The following is an 18,414-nucleotide window of genomic DNA, read 5'->3' as shown; positions in this document are numbered from 1 at the left end:
GTGTACAGTATTGCTACGACATTCCATGCATGTCGATCGTGAACAAGATCTTGTAGTTCAACATGGCTGATTGATCTGTATTCTTCCGATCTGCTCGCAATACCCGTCGTGGCAACAACGCTTCCTGTACCAAAATCAACTATCGCGGGCTGTTATGACTCACAACCGCGTTGATACAGAACCGGGTCGGCTACAACAACGGAAACATTCTGCCTTACTTCGTCATGACGAACCCTCCTGCTTGGCAGCCTCTGCTGCAGAATGCGCCCCATCTTCTGATGCTGCGGTAGTCTCCGCGGGCTGGGTGTTCTTCCCTTTGCCCGGGGGAGGGGGGTGGTACACTCTGACCTGAAGAGAACGTCCGCGCTAATTCAATGAGATAGACTAAACAGCTGCCCACCTTCTTCTTTTTCTCCGGATTCGCATTAGGATCTGGGTAGGCGAGCTTTTCGACCTTCTGCCATTCCTCGTCCGCCTCGAACATCTGCCGAATCGGGTCCAGCAACCGCACAATCGCGTCCGCGACCGCCGTCTTGAGGTCCTTCGGATGCACCTTCTTCGCTGCGTAATCTGCCTCTAGCGCGTCGAAGTTGCTGTAGTGGAGCGACCCGCCATGCTCCTCCTTCCGGAAGATCGAGAACACGGTGCCCTCGGGGGCGCCCTCGAGGACGAAGGGGGTCTGTTCGCCTACGGCCCCCGCGCCCTCCTCCGCGTCCGCCCCCGTCTTTCCTTGGAGGCGCTCGATGCGAAGCTCACTGATGGGGATGAGCACGGCTTTTACGAAGGCGAGAACGCCGTTCTGGGTGGTGTTGCCCTCTTCGCAGAAGGCGCTCTTGATCTTGCGGCGGACGACCTCGGGCGGGTCTAGGAAGTCGATCTTGGAGTTCGGGTCTGAGGAGGACATCTTGCCTCCTGCGAGACCAGGGACCATAGGGTTCATGAGGTGCGCGCGCTTGCGGTAGCCGAGGCGAGGGAGGTAGAGCTCTGCGAACGTGAAGATCTTTCTCTGTGACGAGATGCGAGTCAGCCATCGAGAGACGCAGTTAGGGCTCTTCCACGACGCTGCGTACTTGGTCGACACCGCCGAATTGGAAGTCGCAGTCGAGGTATTGCTCGTCAAGAGCTTGCATGCCAGGGTAGATGAGACCGCTAAGGAGCGGACTCTCCACCTGTTTTACGACCTCGGCGCCAGCTTTCTTCGCGTCGTGCTCTGTCACGATTGTGCAGAGCTTGTAGTTGTCAAGGTTGTACTCCCTGCTCAACTGGTAGGATGATCCTTCTACAAAAAGGAGCTTTGAGGTGGGGATGCCTAGGGAGGTAAACACGGCAAGGAGAAGTTTCTTGTAGTACTGCGTTCGGTAGGCGACGAGCTCCAACGGAGCCTTGAGGTTATCTAAGAAAGCATGGACGTCTAATGATCGCGTTCTGGAATCAATATGATAGATCAATATTGTAGAATGGACAAAATCGGACCGGCTAATAGGATGGTTACGTCCACATCTGCGCGGAGGAAATCCGCGATCTTGGTAAGCGGGACGAAGTATCCGATATGGGCTAGATGACAGGGGTGAGTCGTGCCAGCTCTTGGAAAGCATACAAGTCATCAACATACGTCGTCCCGTGGGTGCGGACCCTGTCGTAACAATTTTTTCAGTATAAGATCTGAGTGTCAGTGGAAGGAACCCATATATTTACCCCAGTAGCACTTGGGCGTCTTGCCCTCGGCTAATATCGCCTTGATCAGGTCGCCGCCGAGGACCTCGTCTAGCCTGCGGGTAATGAGTTGAAACTTTTCCTCTGCAGTCGAAGCCATGGTACGCCTCGATGGTGGAGAAAGCAAGCAGTGTGGTCCGGAAGTTGAGCTGGACTGGGAACTACTTGAGAGCACGATCTTGACTCAATCTGAGTCACGTGGCGCCTATACAAATGTGATCGATCGTCCAAATTTGGTAATCTGTCTCGGCGATGTGGTTCGCAGCGCCGTGAGAGTCATCCTGACAAAGAGCAACAGAAAGCTTATAAGACCACAGAGCCCATTGTAGAATACTTATGACTCAAGTGTGTGACTCACGACACAGCGACATGGCCGTGAAGGTGTATATAGCTACATATCTACCAGAGTGGGAAATAACGTACACTAACACGAGTCGAGAACACTGATGCTCCTCCGCACACGACACCACCGAAGTACTTCCACTCATGATGTCGGTGTCGCAGGGGTCGGACGGTACGAGTCCCTCTTCCGACTGCTCTTCGTCTCAACACGGACGTATTCGGACTCCTCGTGTGTCACATCCTCGTCCTTGACTACGCTCATGTAGGCTTCGCCAAGGATTTGAAGAGCAATAGCGCGCAATTGCACCTTCGCACGGGGGACGGAGGGGTCTTCGAGCACGCGATCGCAAGTCTCGCGCAGCACCGACTCTATCTCCAGCTTCGTGCCCTACACGCAGCATCATCGTGAGCGTTATCACCGAAGAGACTAAGACACGATAACTTGCCTTGAAGAGTGCCTGCAGACCCTTCTCTGCCGCCTGCTCCTCGAGCCGTCGCTTCTCCTCTGGGGATAGGTTGCCGGCCTTCTCTGCAGCCTGGATTTGCTCGAAGACGCCCTTGAGCTCCATCGCTGCTCGCAACGTCGACACGCTAAAAACGGATGGTCAGCTAAGAGGCGGACATTACGTGACGCATAGTACGTACGTTTCGCTGAATACATGGTATTTGCCCTGTACGTTGTGCAGCCAGCCGCCCATGCCAAGGAAGGTCTGGTTCGAGGCAAGATACTGCTTGCCCTTCTGCGCGTACACGAACCCGATAGCGTGCAGCAAGTCGACGCCATACGACTCCTGCTTGAGCTCCTCCGCCTCCAGTTTGCATATAGTCCGGAAGCTTTCCGTGACTTGGGGATCGGTCGGGCTCGTCGCGGACTCAGTGAATATCGAGAGCTTGCGGTCCAGGTTCTCGACGAGCTTCTGTATACGCTCCGCGCGCGCCGCCGCTTTCTGGAGAAGAAGACGGGAGCGGCCCGTGTTGGCACACAGGCGAGTCGCTGGATGGGACGCACGACGCTCACCTCCGCTGCCTGCTTCTTCGCCTTCTCATCGCGTTTCGCCTTCTCCTCCGGGCTCAGAATCTCGCGGCCCTTCGCGTCGCGCGGGGCCTCCTCGCCCTCGCCCTCTTCCTGCAGCGCGGCCTTCATGTCCTTCGCGAGGCTGATGTGGCCGATGATGGGCACGAAACGTTCGCCGCCGAAGATGGTGCCGAAGATCTCCTCGGGGTCGACGAATCCACCGTCGGGCGCGCTCTCTTTCGGCCCGAACTCGTTGTACTTGCGGCGGAGGGCGGGGTCGGAGAGGGTCTGGTACGCGATGGCGATCTCTTTGAAGCGCTCTTCGGCGTGCGGGTCGTCGGGGTTCTTGTCTGGGTGGAACTTGATTGCCAGTCGACCTGTGACAGGTCAGCATCTGTGTATCTGATGATGCTGGAGCAGGAGGAGGGCGAGGCTTGGGTAGAGTCGCTACTCCGACTTCTAGCCAACACGCTTCCAGAGGCCTCAAGGACGTTGTGCTGAGGCAATTACTGCAGCATCGCTCAGCGCGTGTGGCTCGTGGTCAAAGTATCCATAGAGAAGTAGCATAGGACCCCGCCTCCCTGCCAGGGAACAGCAAACGTAAAATGGGACGTACGATATGCCTTCTTGATATCATCTGTACTCGCGTCCACTGAGACGCCAAGCAGATCGTAGTATCCCGTCTCCAGCGGCTTCTCCTGTGTGCCAATCTTCCTGCCCTTCCGCGCCGCTTGTGAAGACGACGCTCCGCCCCCGCTGCCACTACTCCCACTTGGGCCCGCGAGGTTGACTTGAGTGTGATACTGGCTCGGGATTTGGTTGGGGTAGAAGGCGTGCGTGATGACTGTGTGGCAATTGAAGCACTGGACGCTGAGAAACGTGCCTGACCGGGGCACTGGAGATGGGACGGGAAATTCTAGGGAGACGGAACATTGCGAGCAGCTTGTTGGGATGTGTGGTACGAGAGGTCGGGACTGGATCGTTGCGTTCATGACGAGTCGTAAGCAGTGATTCAGTACAGATGCAGCGTTGGTGGATGCGATTGTCCTCAGTGAATGGTAATCTCTATCGGCTGTTCATGGGAGGTGCCCAGAAGGAGAGGACAGGAGGAGTGAGACAGGCGAGACGACTCGAAGAAGCAAGCTCAGCTGAAGACAACTTGAAGCGCCGCGAGAGGAGCGCGCGCCCTTCCTGCATCCGACCACAACCACAACGTGCATACCATGTTACCGGCGTACTAGTACTTCGAGCTGACGGTCTGGTGACGATCCGCATTCAGCCTGTGCCCAGAACGCTGCGTTTCTGAGCCCAACGCGGCGCGTGGGCTCACTGTGTTACTCTAGGTCATCTTGTCAAACTCTCTCTCGACTGGATGTGCTACGTATGAGGATGTAATCGAAGTATGCTCTATAACAATCTTTCGTTGCCTTCGATTGACGCGGCTAATAGAATCAAACTAGGGTTTGACCGGCTAGAGAGGGACGTTCTTGCTATTCGTTTCCGCTCGGCTGGCGCGATTGACTCTTCGACATGGTGGATCTTCTATGCATGCAGAAGGAACTCGTGTGATTCGGCCTTGTAGGTACATGGCTTCCTGCCGAGGTAGAGCGCTGTCCTGGGAGGGGCGATTACCGCAGCACACGCACAGGCTCGATCGAGAATTGACAGAATCTAATCATGCAGTAAGGTATATATTGTTCGGTCAGCGGAGAGTCCTTCTCTTGTAACTATGATCGAAAGGACGAACCCCCAGAGGACCTTCGGAGACTTTGAGAAATATACGTCGTACGTTACCTGATCTCATTATCCTTATGCTGCGAACTGATCTGGGCGGTATAGTCGAAGAAAGTCTCGTCCCTGTGGTTCACAAAGGATCGCTGTAGCAAGTGCGGCACCTTTGCTGCTAGCGGCTTGAAGAATTGCGCCAAATGTCATGGGGTTGCCGGATCGTACTGCGTACGTCATCCTATCCCGGGCTTCAAAGCCTTTCCTAGACTCATGTACTTCTGTATATACGTCCCTCAAGTCCAAAGAATGTCAGATCGCTCACTGGAAGGTCCATAAGCCTGTCTGCCGACCACTCGCCCCCATTCAGTTCTGGGGCATCAAGATACTCGACAACAGCCATGGTCCCTGGAGTCGTCGAATCGAACACGTCCTCATGGACACCGTTCACCCCATATTCTCCAAGGGGGAGCTCTGTCCGATCACGGCGATATGCGGCTATCCTCTTCTCATATATAGCGAACGCATCCATGGCGGAATGAGGGCAAAGGACGATAACCAGCCCGCGGTGTACCTGCGCATCGAGCCCGACAATGGGTTTGCTCCAACGCAGTGAGTGCCTCGACTTTGGTTTGCACCTTGGTGATGTAGCATTGAGCGATCTATGCGAAGTTGGCAATTGGACGATAACGGAACTGTGCGTCGGTTTTGGGCGCTGGTACAGGCTATGATTGTCAAGTGCTGACTTTTCCCAAAGTGCTACGTCATCCGGGCAGACCGCAGGATGTTGACGAAGGAAGCGATCGAGATTGTCTACAAGTTCCATAGTCATCTACTTAGCGAGATAGATGACGAGCGGCGCGGCAAACCGCATCCGTGTTGGCTGAGACCGCTTGGCCCTGAGTGGCTCCGAGAGTTTGCCGATGAGTATAGGAAGAAGCAGATAGCTGAAGGACGGCCTGGATTTGATTTCTTTCCTTGATCGGGATTCATTGTTTCTGTACGACGTCAGCTTATGTGCGCATATATGTCTGCAGAGGGTTGCAGCGGGTACTATAGCCCGGTATCGAATACTTTCTAGGAAGCGTAGCTCAGCGGTCCGACAACAAAGATGCTCAGAATGGAGTGCTTGGTTTACTGCCGACGCACGTACTTACATACTCTCAGGATGGACTTGCCGACATGCGCCATTCGCGATCTTACATTGGCCTTCAGGGACATTGTGGTTACATGAAAGAGGTCAGACATATTAACAACCTTGGGGGCAGACTTCGTTGACCAGTCACAGGTTCTAGATGCATGTCGAAATGCGATCGTCGCATCATCATGTATGCGGAGTTTGGCAAAGTAGACAGTATCCGAGTCGGCGGAAATCCGGTGCTAGTCCAGTCATCCAATACCACGACCCGCCGCCGTTCGTCAGGGAGCGACTCGTTCCAAAAAAAAAATCCATCACCAAAGACGTCAGCTTTGAGTTAACCTTGGTATGTCTTTCCCATTGTCTAGATTCCTATACATACATCGTGATGACGCTGGGTAATGTCTGGAGTCGACCTCCGATCTCCCGCATATACTAATTCGACGCTGCTAAGCGCTCACATGCCATTCTGCTACCCAGCTAGTGCGTCTTGGAATGCGGACCATCCGGAGGTAGCCCTTGTTCGCCGAAGCGTCTCAGTTTCACCATAATGGAGCGTATTCCGAGGTGTCGAACCCGAAGGTAAGTTGGTCAGCTCATCTCTGAGATGAAAGTGACGAACGCCCAATTCACCACACATCATTAGACAGAGGCTCTGTGGACAGCGCCGCCTAGCTACCATGTATTCGCTTAAGACAGCCTACGTTAAGTCCGCGAACGGCGGATATGAGACTACCCCTGCCCCGCCAGCACATCTATAGGCTTGAGCTATTAGGAGGGGAACGGAACAGAATATGCCGGGACATATCCCGAGGACGGCGGAGTTAGTCTGGCTGGGTATCAATTGACCTATCATCCTTGACTCTTAGGTCTACGGTCATTCTCTGCATATATGGGGACTCGCAGTTGCTCTGTTGAGCTCACCCTCGTCGCTCCTCGCTCTCGCATCCCATCTGACACACTACAACATGTCGCACGGCAAGCACTTCACGCTGTACACCAATACCATAGCCCCGAATGGCTGGTTAGTTCTTCCCTTGCCTCAGTCCGTCTTCTGTCTTAGATTACCCCTTACCCCGCCCACAGGAAGGTAGTCTTCGTGCTCGAAGAGCTCGGGCTCACGTACGAGTCCGTTTACCTCAACTTCGACGAAAACGAGCATAAATCACCGGAATTCACCAAGCTCAACCCGAATGGCCGCATCCCTGCCCTCTTCGACCACAAGAACGGCGACTTCGTCATCTGGGAGTCGGATGCCATCATCCTCTACCTCGCGGACAAGTACGACACCGAGAGACGGGTGTCTGTCAGCGATGAGAAGGAGAGATACTCTCTCATCGAGTGGCTCTTCTTCCAGGCATCAGGACAGGGGTCTGTATCCGTCACTTTCATTATGCCTGCGGCCAATACTGAATGCTTGAGTAATACAGCCCGTACTTCGGTCAGGCTGTGTGGTTCCTCCGCAGCCACCCTGAACAGGTCCCGAGCGCCATCGAGCGGTACCGCAAGGAGGTGCTCCGTGTTTTCTCCGTCCTCGACTCGGTGCTGTCCAAGCAAGAATGGCTCGTGGGGGACAAGCCGACCGTCGCCGACATCTCCTTCATCCCGTACAACCACGGCGCATTCCACTTGATAATCAAGGATTACGCCGGCGTCGATGTTCAGAAGGACTATCCGGCGTTTTTCGCGTGCGTACCAGTTCTTGGCGCCTTTCGATGGAGCCGCATCGACTGACGTTGACTGTCACGTACGACTACCTATAGGTGGCATCAGAAGCTGATATCTCGCGATAGCGTGAAGAAGGCCTTCGCTATACAGGAGTCCCTGAACAAACATTGAGGCGGGAGAGTGGTTACCGGTCAAAGCCCCCGAACGAGTTCGAGAGAAAAGCATGTATAAGCCCTTGACTATACGTATCGATGCTCACGGCGGTTCAAGCTGTTGGGGTGCAAGCGATCGATTTTAGTAACGATCTAGGCAGATGCGCTATTTGAGTTTGGAACTGCTATCCAGAGGTGAGCTACTTATACAAAGGTTGGGTTGTCTGCAGTGCGTCCAGGAAGCCTGTACTAGGGATGTCGTGATGTGTCGTGATACCGCGCTATGAACTGAGTGCCCTTGGGATGTGGATGTAGAAGACGACGGACCTGCTAAAGCCCCTCATGATGCCCATCATGCGAAGCAACAAACGAAACTGTTGAAACACTACTACTACGGACGTCAATGGATCATAGGCCTCACGGCTCAACACCCTGTGCACGCTTTTCTCCATCAGAAGGTGGTTTGATCGGCAGGTCTCCGGTGGGCGAGTATCGGCTCTTAAGCCGTAGTTTGTGGCCATAAGCCCTGAGGACGAAGGGAATCGGCGCCAGCGCGGTGGCGATGAAGCCCAGCAGCGTCGACGCCCACCGAGGATCGAGTTTATTGTACAATTGGTACGCGAAGAGCGGGAAGCCCGCACCGAACGTAGAACGTACGACGGTCATCGCTGATAGCGCAGAGGCGGCCATGAAGAGGTACGCGTCGATCGTGTAGTTGAAGAGGCCAAGGAACAGGAAGACGATCGACCCGCCGAGCGGGAGCCCAGCGAGCATCGGCGCCCAGAAGGAGACGCTGCGGAAGGACGTCCAGCCGAACCAAAAGAAGGCGGCGGCGAAGAAAGGTGCCGCGACCATGCAGACCTCGAGGCGGTACTCTGGAGGCACTGGATTGGGTGCGAACTGCTTCACCTTACGCTCGTAGCGCGGGTTGAAGTATACTAGGTAGAGGATGACCCCGAAGCAGCCGCCGATGAAGACGGGGAGAAAGGTGAGGCCGGTGAAGCCCTCGTCGAAACCATGTAGACCTGCGAAGACGACAGGGTATGCTTCGAAGAGGAGGTAAATGCAGCCGTAGATGAACTGTTGGTACGAAGGATCAGTACGGGCTTCAACACCTTAAGATCAACTATACGTACACTCATGTATAAGGTCATTGCGATAAGCATGGGTTCGTATATCAATACGACGAATGGTCGAGCGAGGACTTTCTTGAGACGCTGAAACGCTGTCCCATCTTTCTTCTCCAAGGGAGCCCAATACCTGCTGTCCCCAGTCTCCTTCCGCAGCTTCTTCGCGCGACGAACAAGCAACACTGGTCTATGTAGACATATGGTTAGTACACAATCGGATGTACACGTAGATCCACGCACGCATATGTTTCGGGGAAGGTCAAAATGACCAATATGAGCACAGTCCCCGCGAAGCATGTCAGCAGCCAGAATACCCAGCGCCACGAGACTCCAGCGTTCGCCATGAATCCACTGCAAACGGGTCCAAGCGTCGGTCCAGCAAATGGAGCGAGCGTGAACACTGCTAGAGCCTTCCCTCGAATGTCTGCATCCCACATGTCAGAGATGACGGCACTGGAATCGCGATCAGTCCGCTTTCCTGAGACGACATATGACTTCAGTTGCGCACCCGCTATTGGCGAGAGGTGCAGCGGCGAAGGTGCCGCTCAAGAAGCGGAAAACCAGGATTTGCGCGGTGGTCTGTGACAGTGCGCAGCCGACCTGGAATCCGGTATAGACGAAGAAGGTGACTACGAACACAGGCTTTCGCCCGACCGACTCGGAGAGGGGTCCCCATACAAGAGGCCCCACGCAGTAGCCAGCCACAAAGAGGGAGATGGTCAGTGTCGCAACCTCCCTGCCGAAACCGAATTTGTTCTCTAGCATTGGCTCAGCGCCCTCCGGGATGGACGACGCGAACGTTCTACGCAGCAGGACGTCAGTCCGGTGAAAGTTCGTAGCGTCGACGGGGAGGAGAGTCACTTACGCATTGAGCAGGAGCAACGCCGAGAGGGCTGTGACGTACCACCGATATACCTTCGACCAAGTCTTGGGGTTGTCTGGATCATTCGGCCCCATCTTCACCTCATACAAATCCTGATCGCGAGGTTTCTGAATCCGGTCCTCGGGCCCGGGCGCGTAGCTCTCCCTGTCGACATCTTCATCGCCAGGGTCTGATGCGGTATTTTGTGGTACATCGGTGGGCTCAACGACGGTTGTCGTTCCTGACTTTGCACTGTCTTTGACAGAGTCTGGTCGGCCTAAGTGCGAAGACGATTCGTGCGAAGTAGATCGGCGAGCGTCCGCATTCATGACTATCACCTTTCACCTTCGGTCGGTCGGATCCAGGAAACGGAGAAGTTGGTTCACAAGCAGGATGAGGGTCGAAAGGGGATGCAGAGAAGTACGATCTCCCAGTTATATGTGAGTTCAGAGGCCGCAGAGAGAGAGAGAGATCCGTGGTAGGCCGTGTTGAGGAGCAGTCGGTCCGAGAGCGTTGCACACGGGTCATTCGGTCGCGTCAGCCTCACGAAGCGTGTAGTCCTCTGGTATTAGCTCTCCGATACCTCAACGGACTCACTGTACAATCGGTCTCCCGGAGCCGTCTCCGGCGCACGCTCCTGCTCCAACATACGTCAGCCTCAGTCAGCAGCGGATATGGAGGAGATCATCGAGCTCACCATCTCCATTAGAGGGGAAACACTCCCACTGTGTGAAACAACTGCGGAAGAATATGCTACCCATGTGGATATCGAGTCGCTTCGCTGTCCATGTCAGCCCCGACGGCGTGCGCGGCAGTGGCGGGCGGCGACGATGAACGGCAGTTCCATTCCTGAAGTGAGTCCCTTGAGCATCCGCTCCTAGAGACCACCCTTGAAGTGAACAGGGAGAGATGTTAACACGGACGAGGACGTCTACGTCGTCCCCAGGGCTCTGCCAGGTGACGCAAGTCGAAGGTCCGAGTCGCGCGGCGGATGTGTAACCGGCGCTCCTATTTCCAAAAATGGCGCTGACTAAGCAACAGAAGAGATTTCGCGGTTCGGAGTTGCCGTCTTGAGGCTGCGGAAGTTGAGCTCACGCTGTCAGATGGGACTCATTGCCATCGAGCTGCCCCGGACTCCCGGGATGCAACTTATCACATCGCTTGAATAGCCACCGCCGTCGTCCGCACTCTATATCAGTGTGACTCGATTCTCTTTCTATCATGCTAGTTTGAGCAGAGACCCGAACCAAAGCACGTAGTACGTGGACGCATTGAATCACACACTCCTTACACTTACGAGCGCGAGGCACGTAGACCGTCAGCCAGCATTTCCAGTCTCTGGTCAGTTTGTGAATGCGCATACGTCATCTCATCCAACGATCCCCTACCAAAGTCGGCGACGGAGGCTGACATCCCGTTGATGCCGAGGTTAAGTGGCCGCCCTTTTGGGCACTCACTCACCGCCGTCTCTGCATCTCGGATCCCATCTGCATACTGCCGGACAGTACAGTCTATCTCTACCCCGCTTTGAGCATAGCAGGCGTCGCTGTGGCTTACTCCTTTCCGCTCCCATTTTCCAAGATGGATGTCTACACCTTCGAGCCGGTCACATGCAGCCTCGTCACGCAACTCCCCGGGGAGTCAACCTCACAGCAGGTGACACCAGAAGCGCTGGTAACTGTCCGATCATCCTCGAACATAGCTGTGCCATCGTCGGTGGACACTCCCAGTGTCACCGAGAAGGTCGTCATCCGCCGCGGACGAGCCGTCTACGTCGTCGCGAAGGTATGCCCTGCTACTGCAGCTGACGACGAAGACCTTGGTTCGGAGCGCGGGGATAGCGTACCGGCTCCCCTGAGAAGCACTCTACACAACTGTGACGTCCGGCAGGCGAGACGGCTAGTTATCGAAGTGCACAGCTTGATCTGCCAACTCGACGCCGTGGCCCCGACAGCCCAACCCGATCACGAAGGGTATGTAAAGATTGAGTTGTGTCTTCTGAGTTGCGCTGAACTAATGTCATTAATAGCATATTGGACTCTGAGAGCGCTCCGGACGGCAACGGCGACCTGGAGGTCAAAGACAGGGACGGTCTTGCTGGGTCGCGCGACGTGGCTTTGCTCTGTTCCCCTCCTGCAGCTGATGCGGACTCGACATACCATTCTGCATCGGAGATGGAAAGCGTATGCGTGGGGTCGGAGCCCTACCGATCACTGTTGTCAATTTCATCCTTCGGCTCGGTCACTTTTGACCCTCCGTCTGCGACCACGCCCTACTCGGGAAACATGACTGAGTCTCTTTCCACCTTGGCACTGTATGGTCTACCTGTGGCTCCATCTCATGATCCCCTAATGGCCTACGTCTTTGAGTCAACTCCGTCGCTTGCCTCCAAGGTGTCTCACTGTCTCGACGACGCTGGACTCTGCGACAATGCGCTCACAGGCCAAGTCATCTCGAATTCCTCACAGGTCCCAGCATTCCGGCCTAGCGACTATTCTGCCCTCTCTACTGCGCTTGACGAGACACTGGTACGAGCCCCTGGGCTGGGAACCTCTGCAACAGGATCCGCGAGCGGGTCGACTGCCTTATCTCCCGTACACAAAAATGGGTTCATCCGTCTCTGTTGGGGCGACACATACGAGCTGCAACCGCGCTACGACAGCAACGTGCCAGCTATCGTTCCCCTCGAGCAGAGTCGCAGCCTCCCAGAAGCCCCCCCTGTCGTACCCACTATCACCGCCGCGGAGTGGTCACCCAGCCGGGGTCTGGCTATTTTGGCTGCTGCTGAGGACGGGACTGCGGACATCTCTATGGCGGGCTCTTGCTCATCTATGGGCAGCTTGTTCTCTGAGGCGTCGGATGCAAGTGTCGATTCCGACAGCGAGTCGGACGAAGAACCGCTACGGGACACTGTCAGGCGACTCCATGCCAACCGCAGGTCAACACAGGACCATCTAGGACATGTTTCATCCGCTGCGGGGCCTGACCACTATGTATCTCCGCATACCGTCGAGACTCGACAACTGGATATGCCTCCCGCTGCAACGTCCACGTGGAATTTTCGAACTGCTCCTTGCCCCTTAGTCAACCGCAAGCGCAAGCGTGAACATGACGAAAGGGAGGAAGGGGAGATCTCCGAGTACGAATCTGACTCCGACAGCGAGCCCGACATCCCCCTCGCCGCGGTGATGGCGCTCCGAAAGGCCAAGAACCGCGACGTCCGGCCGCCGCCTGCGAAGAAGCTCAAGGTCACTCCGATGGAGTCCCGCCGACTCTCGGCGACGGGCGCCAGGCCACGCAGGTCGTGGGCGCACAAGCGGTGGGACGAGAGGTTGAAGCAGAAGCATGCGCGGGCTCAGAGTGACGGGCGGCGAGGGATCCGGATCGTCTCGACGGAGATGCAGTTGCTGGTCGGGAGGGTCAATCCGGAAGGCGGGAGTCGTTGGGTGTGGAACGGTCTGCGAGGCGCTGTTGCATGAGCTGAAGAGGTGCCCTGTATTGCGATGGTGACTGCTCACTAGCACTGTCGCGGTCTCATGTGTAGTGAGGCTTGCAGGGACAACCCGCGGAACCGTACGGCCGTCTCTTGTGGCAGTTCCAACCTGTTTTGCCATGACTGTTGGCAGCCGGCGCGGTGGGGTTGTCAGTACTATATAATGCATCCATTTTTTCTGTGAGCCAACCGTCAGGATCACGACCTCTAGTCCATCATAGAGCCCTTGTGTGGGATCGTAGCTATCCTCCATACTGATGGGTGATCTCGCTACCGATGCCCCATGCCAGTGCATTGTAACGGCAATCGGGACTCTGCCACAGCTGTTGCTGAAGGTTTTCCTGCGCTCATAGTAATCGCACTGTTTTAGCGGCGCAAACTCAGGCCGACGTTACAGCGTCCTTCGCGAGAAGAACTCACTGAGTTGGACTTGCTGGCTTTGGGACTGCAACACGCATTCATCCACGGCTGCGAGAATAACGTGCGCGTGCGAGTATGTTTGCGTGGTACGGAAACAGTTCTCCATTGTACTGGGCTAGCATAACTACGGGGCATCATCGGCTTATGCCCCTAGACTGCTAACCTCTACTCCAATATTCCGCACTTGCTCGATGTGCCATCTCCGGCCTTCGCCTCCCCCATGTCAGTCGATGTTCTTTCCGCGAGGTTTCAAGATCACGGGTAGATGCTCGCGAACCGTAACGAAGTAATCCTTTAGGCCGCCCTCATAATCGGTTATGTCCCAACCCTGGCGCGGCCGCAGCTTGAAGCGCTGCAGCAGCGCACAGACGACCATCCTCATCTCCTGCATCGCTAATCCCTTCCCGACGCAGTTCATGGGACCGTAAGAGAACGGAATGAACGCGCCCTCGTTGTGCACATGCGCTGCGCTAGCTTCCTTCCATTCGGGAAGCCAACGCTCCGGGAGGTATGCTTCGGGCGACGGAGAGAAGTCCCTGGGGTCACGGTGAATCGAGTAGGCAGGTACCCAGAAGGACGTCCCGGGAGGGATATACCTGCGCACAATGCTTGAATCAGACCAACGTGTCATGTGAGCTACGAGGAACACCCACAGCGACTCTACCGTGATGCCTTGACCGTGAGAAGGCACCTTGCGTTGGGTAGTAGAAGGAACAGCTGAGAAGAGACGAAGCGTCTCGTTGCTGAAACCGGAGTGAGTGATGACACATCCTGCATTCGGAGAACTACCCACATGACCGCAGTTAGGTAGTGCATCTCTTGATGATGTTTCGTATGCACAACCTCTCCAGGGGGATAGAATCTGTCAACCTCTTCTTGTAGCTGCTTGTACACAGCCGGGTAAGTGAGAAGGCAGGCGACGACAGCTGTCAGCGTAGTCGCGATTGTATCCGAGCCCGCGACCATGGCAAGAATGCCATCGCTGAGGATTTGGTCTATCGTTGGCCGAGCATACTTGGAATCTTGAACATCCTCGTGGCTCTACGATGGTGACCCTGTTTAGTCACGTTTCGAAAAGCACTAGGCATGTCAGGAAACGCTCACGATATAGTAAAACAAATCTGGAGTAGTAGTGCCTCGCTGCATGCGGCGCACAGCCTGGACTCTACACTGTTCGATGAACATCTTGTGCCCATTCGGAATGGGAAGACGCCCCACAAGCACGCCGAGCCATGGTACGTGCCCAAAGAATGTCGCCGGTCTGCACAGAGATCCGTGTGAGTGTGCTCGATGACGAATGATCCTACCAAACGTACTTCGCCTCTTCATTCAAAGAAGACCAGAAGTCTGTCTTTTCTCCATCGAGAAGGTTCGAGCCACCTCCCAATCTGTTTGGCAGTCTCGTCAATGTCCCATGCCACACTCATATATCTTGGTCTGACAATCTAACACGTACGCCATATCCGACATGAAGTCATACCTAGCGTGGCCGGCACAGGATACTCGTCAGCGAAGGGACTGCTGTGGTCGGCCGAGACCGTAACTAGACTCACGTGAAGCGGTTGAACCATTCGTCGATGTGGACCTCCCCCTTCTGTTCCTGCAGACGGCTTACGAGCTGGTTGACCCTGAGCGCCATCTGCTCTTCGTACTCCTTCAACGCCTTTGACGTGAGCCCACGGGCCCAGGCTCGCCTACGTCGTAGGTGGTGTTCGGTATCCGGTATCGAAAGCAGGTCAGGATCCTTTTCGGAAAAGTGTCTGCCAATATGATCTGGGCGATATCAATTTGTTAATTTCCACTACTTTCCTGACTTTGCGAACGAGTGCACACTCACGAGGTCCCTTGGGCATGCCAGACGCGCCGAGTAGAGCGGAGATTGCCGAACCCCTGCGGATCGACAGGTTGTTCGGACCTACACACCGTTAAGTTAGGCCAGGTTGAACCAATTAGACACCGGAGAGACGTGGTATGCAAACGGACCGATCCGGACCACGTCCCCGTAACGATCGTGGAGAGACTTCACGTAGCGGTGCTGCGTCCCACTGGTGCTCTTGTACGCAAGCCAGAGTGCGGAGACTTTGCATAACAAAGGACCAGGATAGCGCGCCAATGGGTGCAGTGGTGAGAGCCGGTAGGCTACCATCGTTGCAGTCAGCCCTGCCAGATACAGCACAAGGCTTAGGAAGAAGCCGCCGAGTATGGCCGAAGGCGAGGGTTCTCCAGGAGTGGATATCGCGGTCAAAACCGCGGGCGGGAGCAACAGGACCAGCGCGTAGAAGGAAAAAGAGTAGGTCTCATAGAGACGGAGGACTTGATGTGCGAGCTACGTTGTTGGCATAAGGATAATGAGCCTGTCTACACCCATTATGAGAGGCAATCGAATGCACTGACCAAAGACAAGAGTAGCACGAAAGGCACAATATTGAGCTGAGCGGATGACTCCATCTCCTCTGCCATGCCCTTGGTACGACGTAAGCCTGTGAGGTATAGATGCCAGGGAAAGCACACCGGGACTGAGGCTAGACACTGGTGGAATATAACTAATGGGAGAAGCGCTCTGGAAAGGAGGGAAAGCGGCGCTGGAAGGGAGCCATACGTCAGCTATGAGAATAGAGACCGACAATGAGGGACTAGCTGACGCCGTCAGGGCACGAAAACACGCAAGCGATTGGCCGTCTGCTCATCATCGTTCACAGGCTTTGGAAAAAAGGCGATGATCGGGATAGGTACGTATGCGTTGGATCGCCACTTGCCCAGATGAAGTCACGGCGCGGTCGACTTGCGAGTGGTTCAACCCCCTTCACCGTGACCAAGATGATGACTACGCTTGGACTGCGGAGACGTGGAGGAAGCAATCAGGTTCGCGCGCGGCAGTCGTCCGCGGCTATTGTGGGCCACGACAACATTAGGACCCGCGGAATATGGTACGAGGTCGATGCCTACACAGTGTCAGGACAGTACGGCGTAGAACGTGGGGAGTCGTCTCAGTGTTCGATGGGGGCATGTGGCGCACAGAGGCAGACCGGCGAGAGGTCGCAAGGGCTGCCAACGATGTCAACAGTTTCTCGGTTACTTCGTGGGGGGGGGGCGCATTCGGGTGCGGGCATACCGTAAACGAACGAAGATTGTAGTCATCCGTGTTGTGACTGGATTAGTACGCAGGCACAGTGCGCAGTGCGCCGAGTCTTCTCCATACATTGCGAGCCCCGACCGCAAGGATGCGGTCCAGAACTAGAGCTGCTTGTGCGGGCGGGCGGGCAGGCGGGCGGTCCAGAAGAGGGACGGTACGCGTCATTCAAAATCCTGCTACAGTACTGCCAGTGGTTTGTCAACGGCGGTCTGGATGATAGTATACAGTCTTACTCACTGAACGCACGAATATTTGCACCTGATGGGCACTGTGCCCTCCTACACAACAGCTATGAGCCGGGGCTCGCGAGGCCGATGGAACGGTGTTAGAAGTTTCCGTTGACGTCCCGGCGACCCTTCCGTATGTCATCAGCCAGACGGTGAAGCAGAGCGACGGCGGCTCGGTCCGACTCAGAACGCTTCGATTTCGACAAGAGTGGGAATATTCGTAAAGTAGAATGACAGTCGAACTTCTGGATAGTACGGGAACGGGATCGTCAGATGGCGGAGGCTTCAGCTGACGTACGAGCTCAAGGTGAACTTCTCGGCGAACCTGATGACAGCGGCTGTTCGCCGAGTCCGCCCGCCCTTAGCTGCAGACCCGCGCCAGGGAGGGCCGCGGCGATTCTGGACGAGACGAACGTCTTTTTGAGGCGGTCGAGGACTCGTGTATGACAGCGGAAGCACACGTTTGTGTGCCAGTGCCAGCTGTGTGGGATTGACGGGACGAATCTGAGGGTGAGTATCGTCAGAAACTCCGACCGATGAGCTGGCAGTTTGGTTACCTGTCAGTAATAACAGGGTAACTAACAGTTTGAAAACAGGTACGGGGAAATGACGGCCAAATGGACGCACACGTCGACATGGAACACCTGTCTGTTTTGGTATACAAGCGCCCACACAGCGCCTGTGCGCACGGACAGACAACTGTTACAGTCAATGAGTCCCAGCGAGAACCTACATGGGTTCAGCTGTTTTACATTGGTGAAAGTCGTGTAAGAGCGGTTGAGGTCGGGAGGTCTCGATTCAGATTGGGCGGACGGATTTAGGCGCTCATTACTCGTCTTTTATTTCCCTCACGGCGGCCGGGTCAGACGTGCATGTCCTTACACCGGTGACGTCGACGTGTCTCTGACTTGTCTCGAACATTTCTCTAAGGGCCTGTTCGGCAAAGAGTTGGAGTTAGAGTTACCGGCATTTCATGCCCAAATATAGTAATAATATCTCGGTTTTCAATCTCGAGAGAACTCGAGTTACTCAGGCGAGTGCATGCGTTCGGATGCCTCCCAGTAACTCCGGGCGGTTGTTATCAGAGCTCACGCGCACGTCGTAACTTGTCTCGAGGCTCTACCCTTTTGGCAGCCTGCTTGATTCTCTCTTTCTAGAGTATTGGGATGGCTACCATGATCGACGTGGAATGTGATCAGACATCTGAGGCCATCCTACTTGAGGCCTGAGGGATTAGAGCAGCTACTACCGAGGCCCGCCTAGTCAAAACAATGACAGTTACTGCTATTATAGCCTGTCTTCGGCGCTCTATATGAGCCCGATATTAGGTTGGTGAATTTTGACAGCTGCTCTTGTGCGGACTATGGTGAAGCAGGGATGAAGCAGAGCCCATCTG

The 18,414-nt window shown here is 55.3% G+C and overlaps 7 protein-coding genes across 7 annotated transcripts; 3 read left to right on the top strand and 4 right to left on the bottom strand.

Annotated features, from left to right (window-relative positions):
* Nucleotides 1-13: 13 nt before the first annotated feature.
* Nucleotides 14-1,848, bottom strand: DICSQDRAFT_106834 (tyrosyl-tRNA synthetase). The gene is made up of 6 exons (XM_007366271.1): nt 1,696-1,848; nt 1,613-1,633; nt 1,474-1,554; nt 1,071-1,411; nt 401-1,006; nt 14-348 (listed from the first exon to the last, which is right to left on the bottom strand). Exons 1-6 carry the CDS (start codon nt 1,811-1,813, stop codon nt 223-225), a joined length of 1,293 nt encoding a protein of 430 aa, XP_007366333.1. The 5' UTR covers nt 1,814-1,848; the 3' UTR covers nt 14-222.
* A 237-nt stretch (nt 1,849-2,085) lies between these two features.
* On the bottom strand, nt 2,086-4,062 carry DICSQDRAFT_106833 (DnaJ-domain-containing protein; the record flags this gene model as incomplete). Its single annotated transcript, XM_007366270.1, has 5 exons — nt 2,086-2,443; nt 2,490-2,646; nt 2,701-3,002; nt 3,074-3,447; nt 3,687-4,062. 5 exons carry the CDS (start codon nt 4,060-4,062, stop codon nt 2,198-2,200), a joined length of 1,455 nt encoding a protein of 484 aa, XP_007366332.1. The 3' UTR covers nt 2,086-2,197.
* Nucleotides 4,063-4,271: 209 nt separating this feature from the next.
* DICSQDRAFT_87245 (uncharacterized protein) lies at nt 4,272-5,867 on the top strand. The gene is made up of 6 exons (XM_007366269.1): nt 4,272-4,470; nt 4,531-4,855; nt 4,910-5,026; nt 5,097-5,407; nt 5,468-5,492; nt 5,553-5,867. The coding sequence occupies exons 4-6, from the start codon at nt 5,232-5,234 to the stop codon at nt 5,775-5,777; spliced, it is 426 nt and encodes a 141-aa protein (XP_007366331.1). The 5' UTR covers nt 4,272-4,470; nt 4,531-4,855; nt 4,910-5,026; nt 5,097-5,231; the 3' UTR covers nt 5,778-5,867.
* Nucleotides 5,868-6,901: 1,034 nt separating this feature from the next.
* On the top strand, nt 6,902-7,772 carry DICSQDRAFT_170658 (glutathione S-transferase C-terminal-like protein; the record flags this gene model as incomplete). Its single annotated transcript, XM_007366268.1, has 4 exons — nt 6,902-6,957; nt 7,020-7,304; nt 7,364-7,621; nt 7,697-7,772. The coding sequence occupies 4 exons, from the start codon at nt 6,902-6,904 to the stop codon at nt 7,770-7,772; spliced, it is 675 nt and encodes a 224-aa protein (XP_007366330.1).
* Nucleotides 7,773-8,170: 398 nt separating this feature from the next.
* On the bottom strand, nt 8,171-9,840 carry DICSQDRAFT_61894 (MFS general substrate transporter; the record flags this gene model as incomplete). Its single annotated transcript, XM_007366267.1, has 5 exons — nt 8,171-8,833; nt 8,890-9,070; nt 9,124-9,336; nt 9,392-9,685; nt 9,749-9,840. The coding sequence occupies 5 exons, from the start codon at nt 9,838-9,840 to the stop codon at nt 8,171-8,173; spliced, it is 1,443 nt and encodes a 480-aa protein (XP_007366329.1).
* Nucleotides 9,841-11,241: 1,401 nt separating this feature from the next.
* Nucleotides 11,242-13,224, top strand: DICSQDRAFT_161811 (uncharacterized protein; the record flags this gene model as incomplete). Its single annotated transcript, XM_007366266.1, has 2 exons — nt 11,242-11,718; nt 11,775-13,224. Exons 1-2 carry the CDS (start codon nt 11,327-11,329, stop codon nt 13,222-13,224), a joined length of 1,842 nt encoding a protein of 613 aa, XP_007366328.1. The 5' UTR covers nt 11,242-11,326.
* Nucleotides 13,225-13,765: 541 nt separating this feature from the next.
* On the bottom strand, nt 13,766-15,804 carry DICSQDRAFT_161810 (cytochrome P450; the record flags this gene model as incomplete). Its single annotated transcript, XM_007366265.1, has 9 exons — nt 13,766-14,254; nt 14,312-14,401; nt 14,452-14,699; nt 14,763-14,919; nt 14,975-15,046; nt 15,115-15,138; nt 15,212-15,431; nt 15,496-15,573; nt 15,642-15,804. The coding sequence occupies 9 exons, from the start codon at nt 15,802-15,804 to the stop codon at nt 13,882-13,884; spliced, it is 1,425 nt and encodes a 474-aa protein (XP_007366327.1). The 3' UTR covers nt 13,766-13,881.
* Between the last annotated feature and the right edge of the window lie 2,610 nt (nt 15,805-18,414).

Source organism: Dichomitus squalens (genome assembly GCF_000275845.1).
Source record: "Dichomitus squalens LYAD-421 SS1 unplaced genomic scaffold DICSQscaffold_17, whole genome shotgun sequence".
Taxonomy (NCBI): Eukaryota; Fungi; Basidiomycota; class Agaricomycetes; order Polyporales; family Polyporaceae; genus Dichomitus; species Dichomitus squalens.
This window is presented reverse-complemented; position numbering and strand designations above follow the sequence as displayed.

Bases quoted from the DNA above. Each gene is read 5' to 3' on its own strand.
- DICSQDRAFT_87245 (XM_007366269.1), top strand. From the start codon at position 5,232: ATGGACACCGTTCACCCCATATTCTCCAAGGGGGAGCTCTGTCCGATC. The intron at 5,408-5,467 runs GTGAGTGCCTCG...ATCTATGCGAAG, and splicing joins AATGGGTTTGCTCCAACGCA to TTGGCAATTGGACGATAACG. The intron at 5,493-5,552 runs GTGCGTCGGTTT...CTTTTCCCAAAG, and splicing joins AATTGGACGATAACGGAACT to TGCTACGTCATCCGGGCAGA.
- DICSQDRAFT_106834 (XM_007366271.1), bottom strand. From the start codon at position 1,813: ATGGCTTCGACTGCAGAGGAAAAGTTTCAACTCATTACCCGCAGGCTA. The intron at 1,555-1,612 runs GTATGTTGATGA...CCTGTCATCTAG, and splicing joins GTCCGCACCCACGGGACGAC to CCCATATCGGATACTTCGTC. The intron at 1,007-1,070 runs GTACGCAGCGTC...ATCTCGTCACAG, and splicing joins AATTCGGCGGTGTCGACCAA to AGAAAGATCTTCACGTTCGC.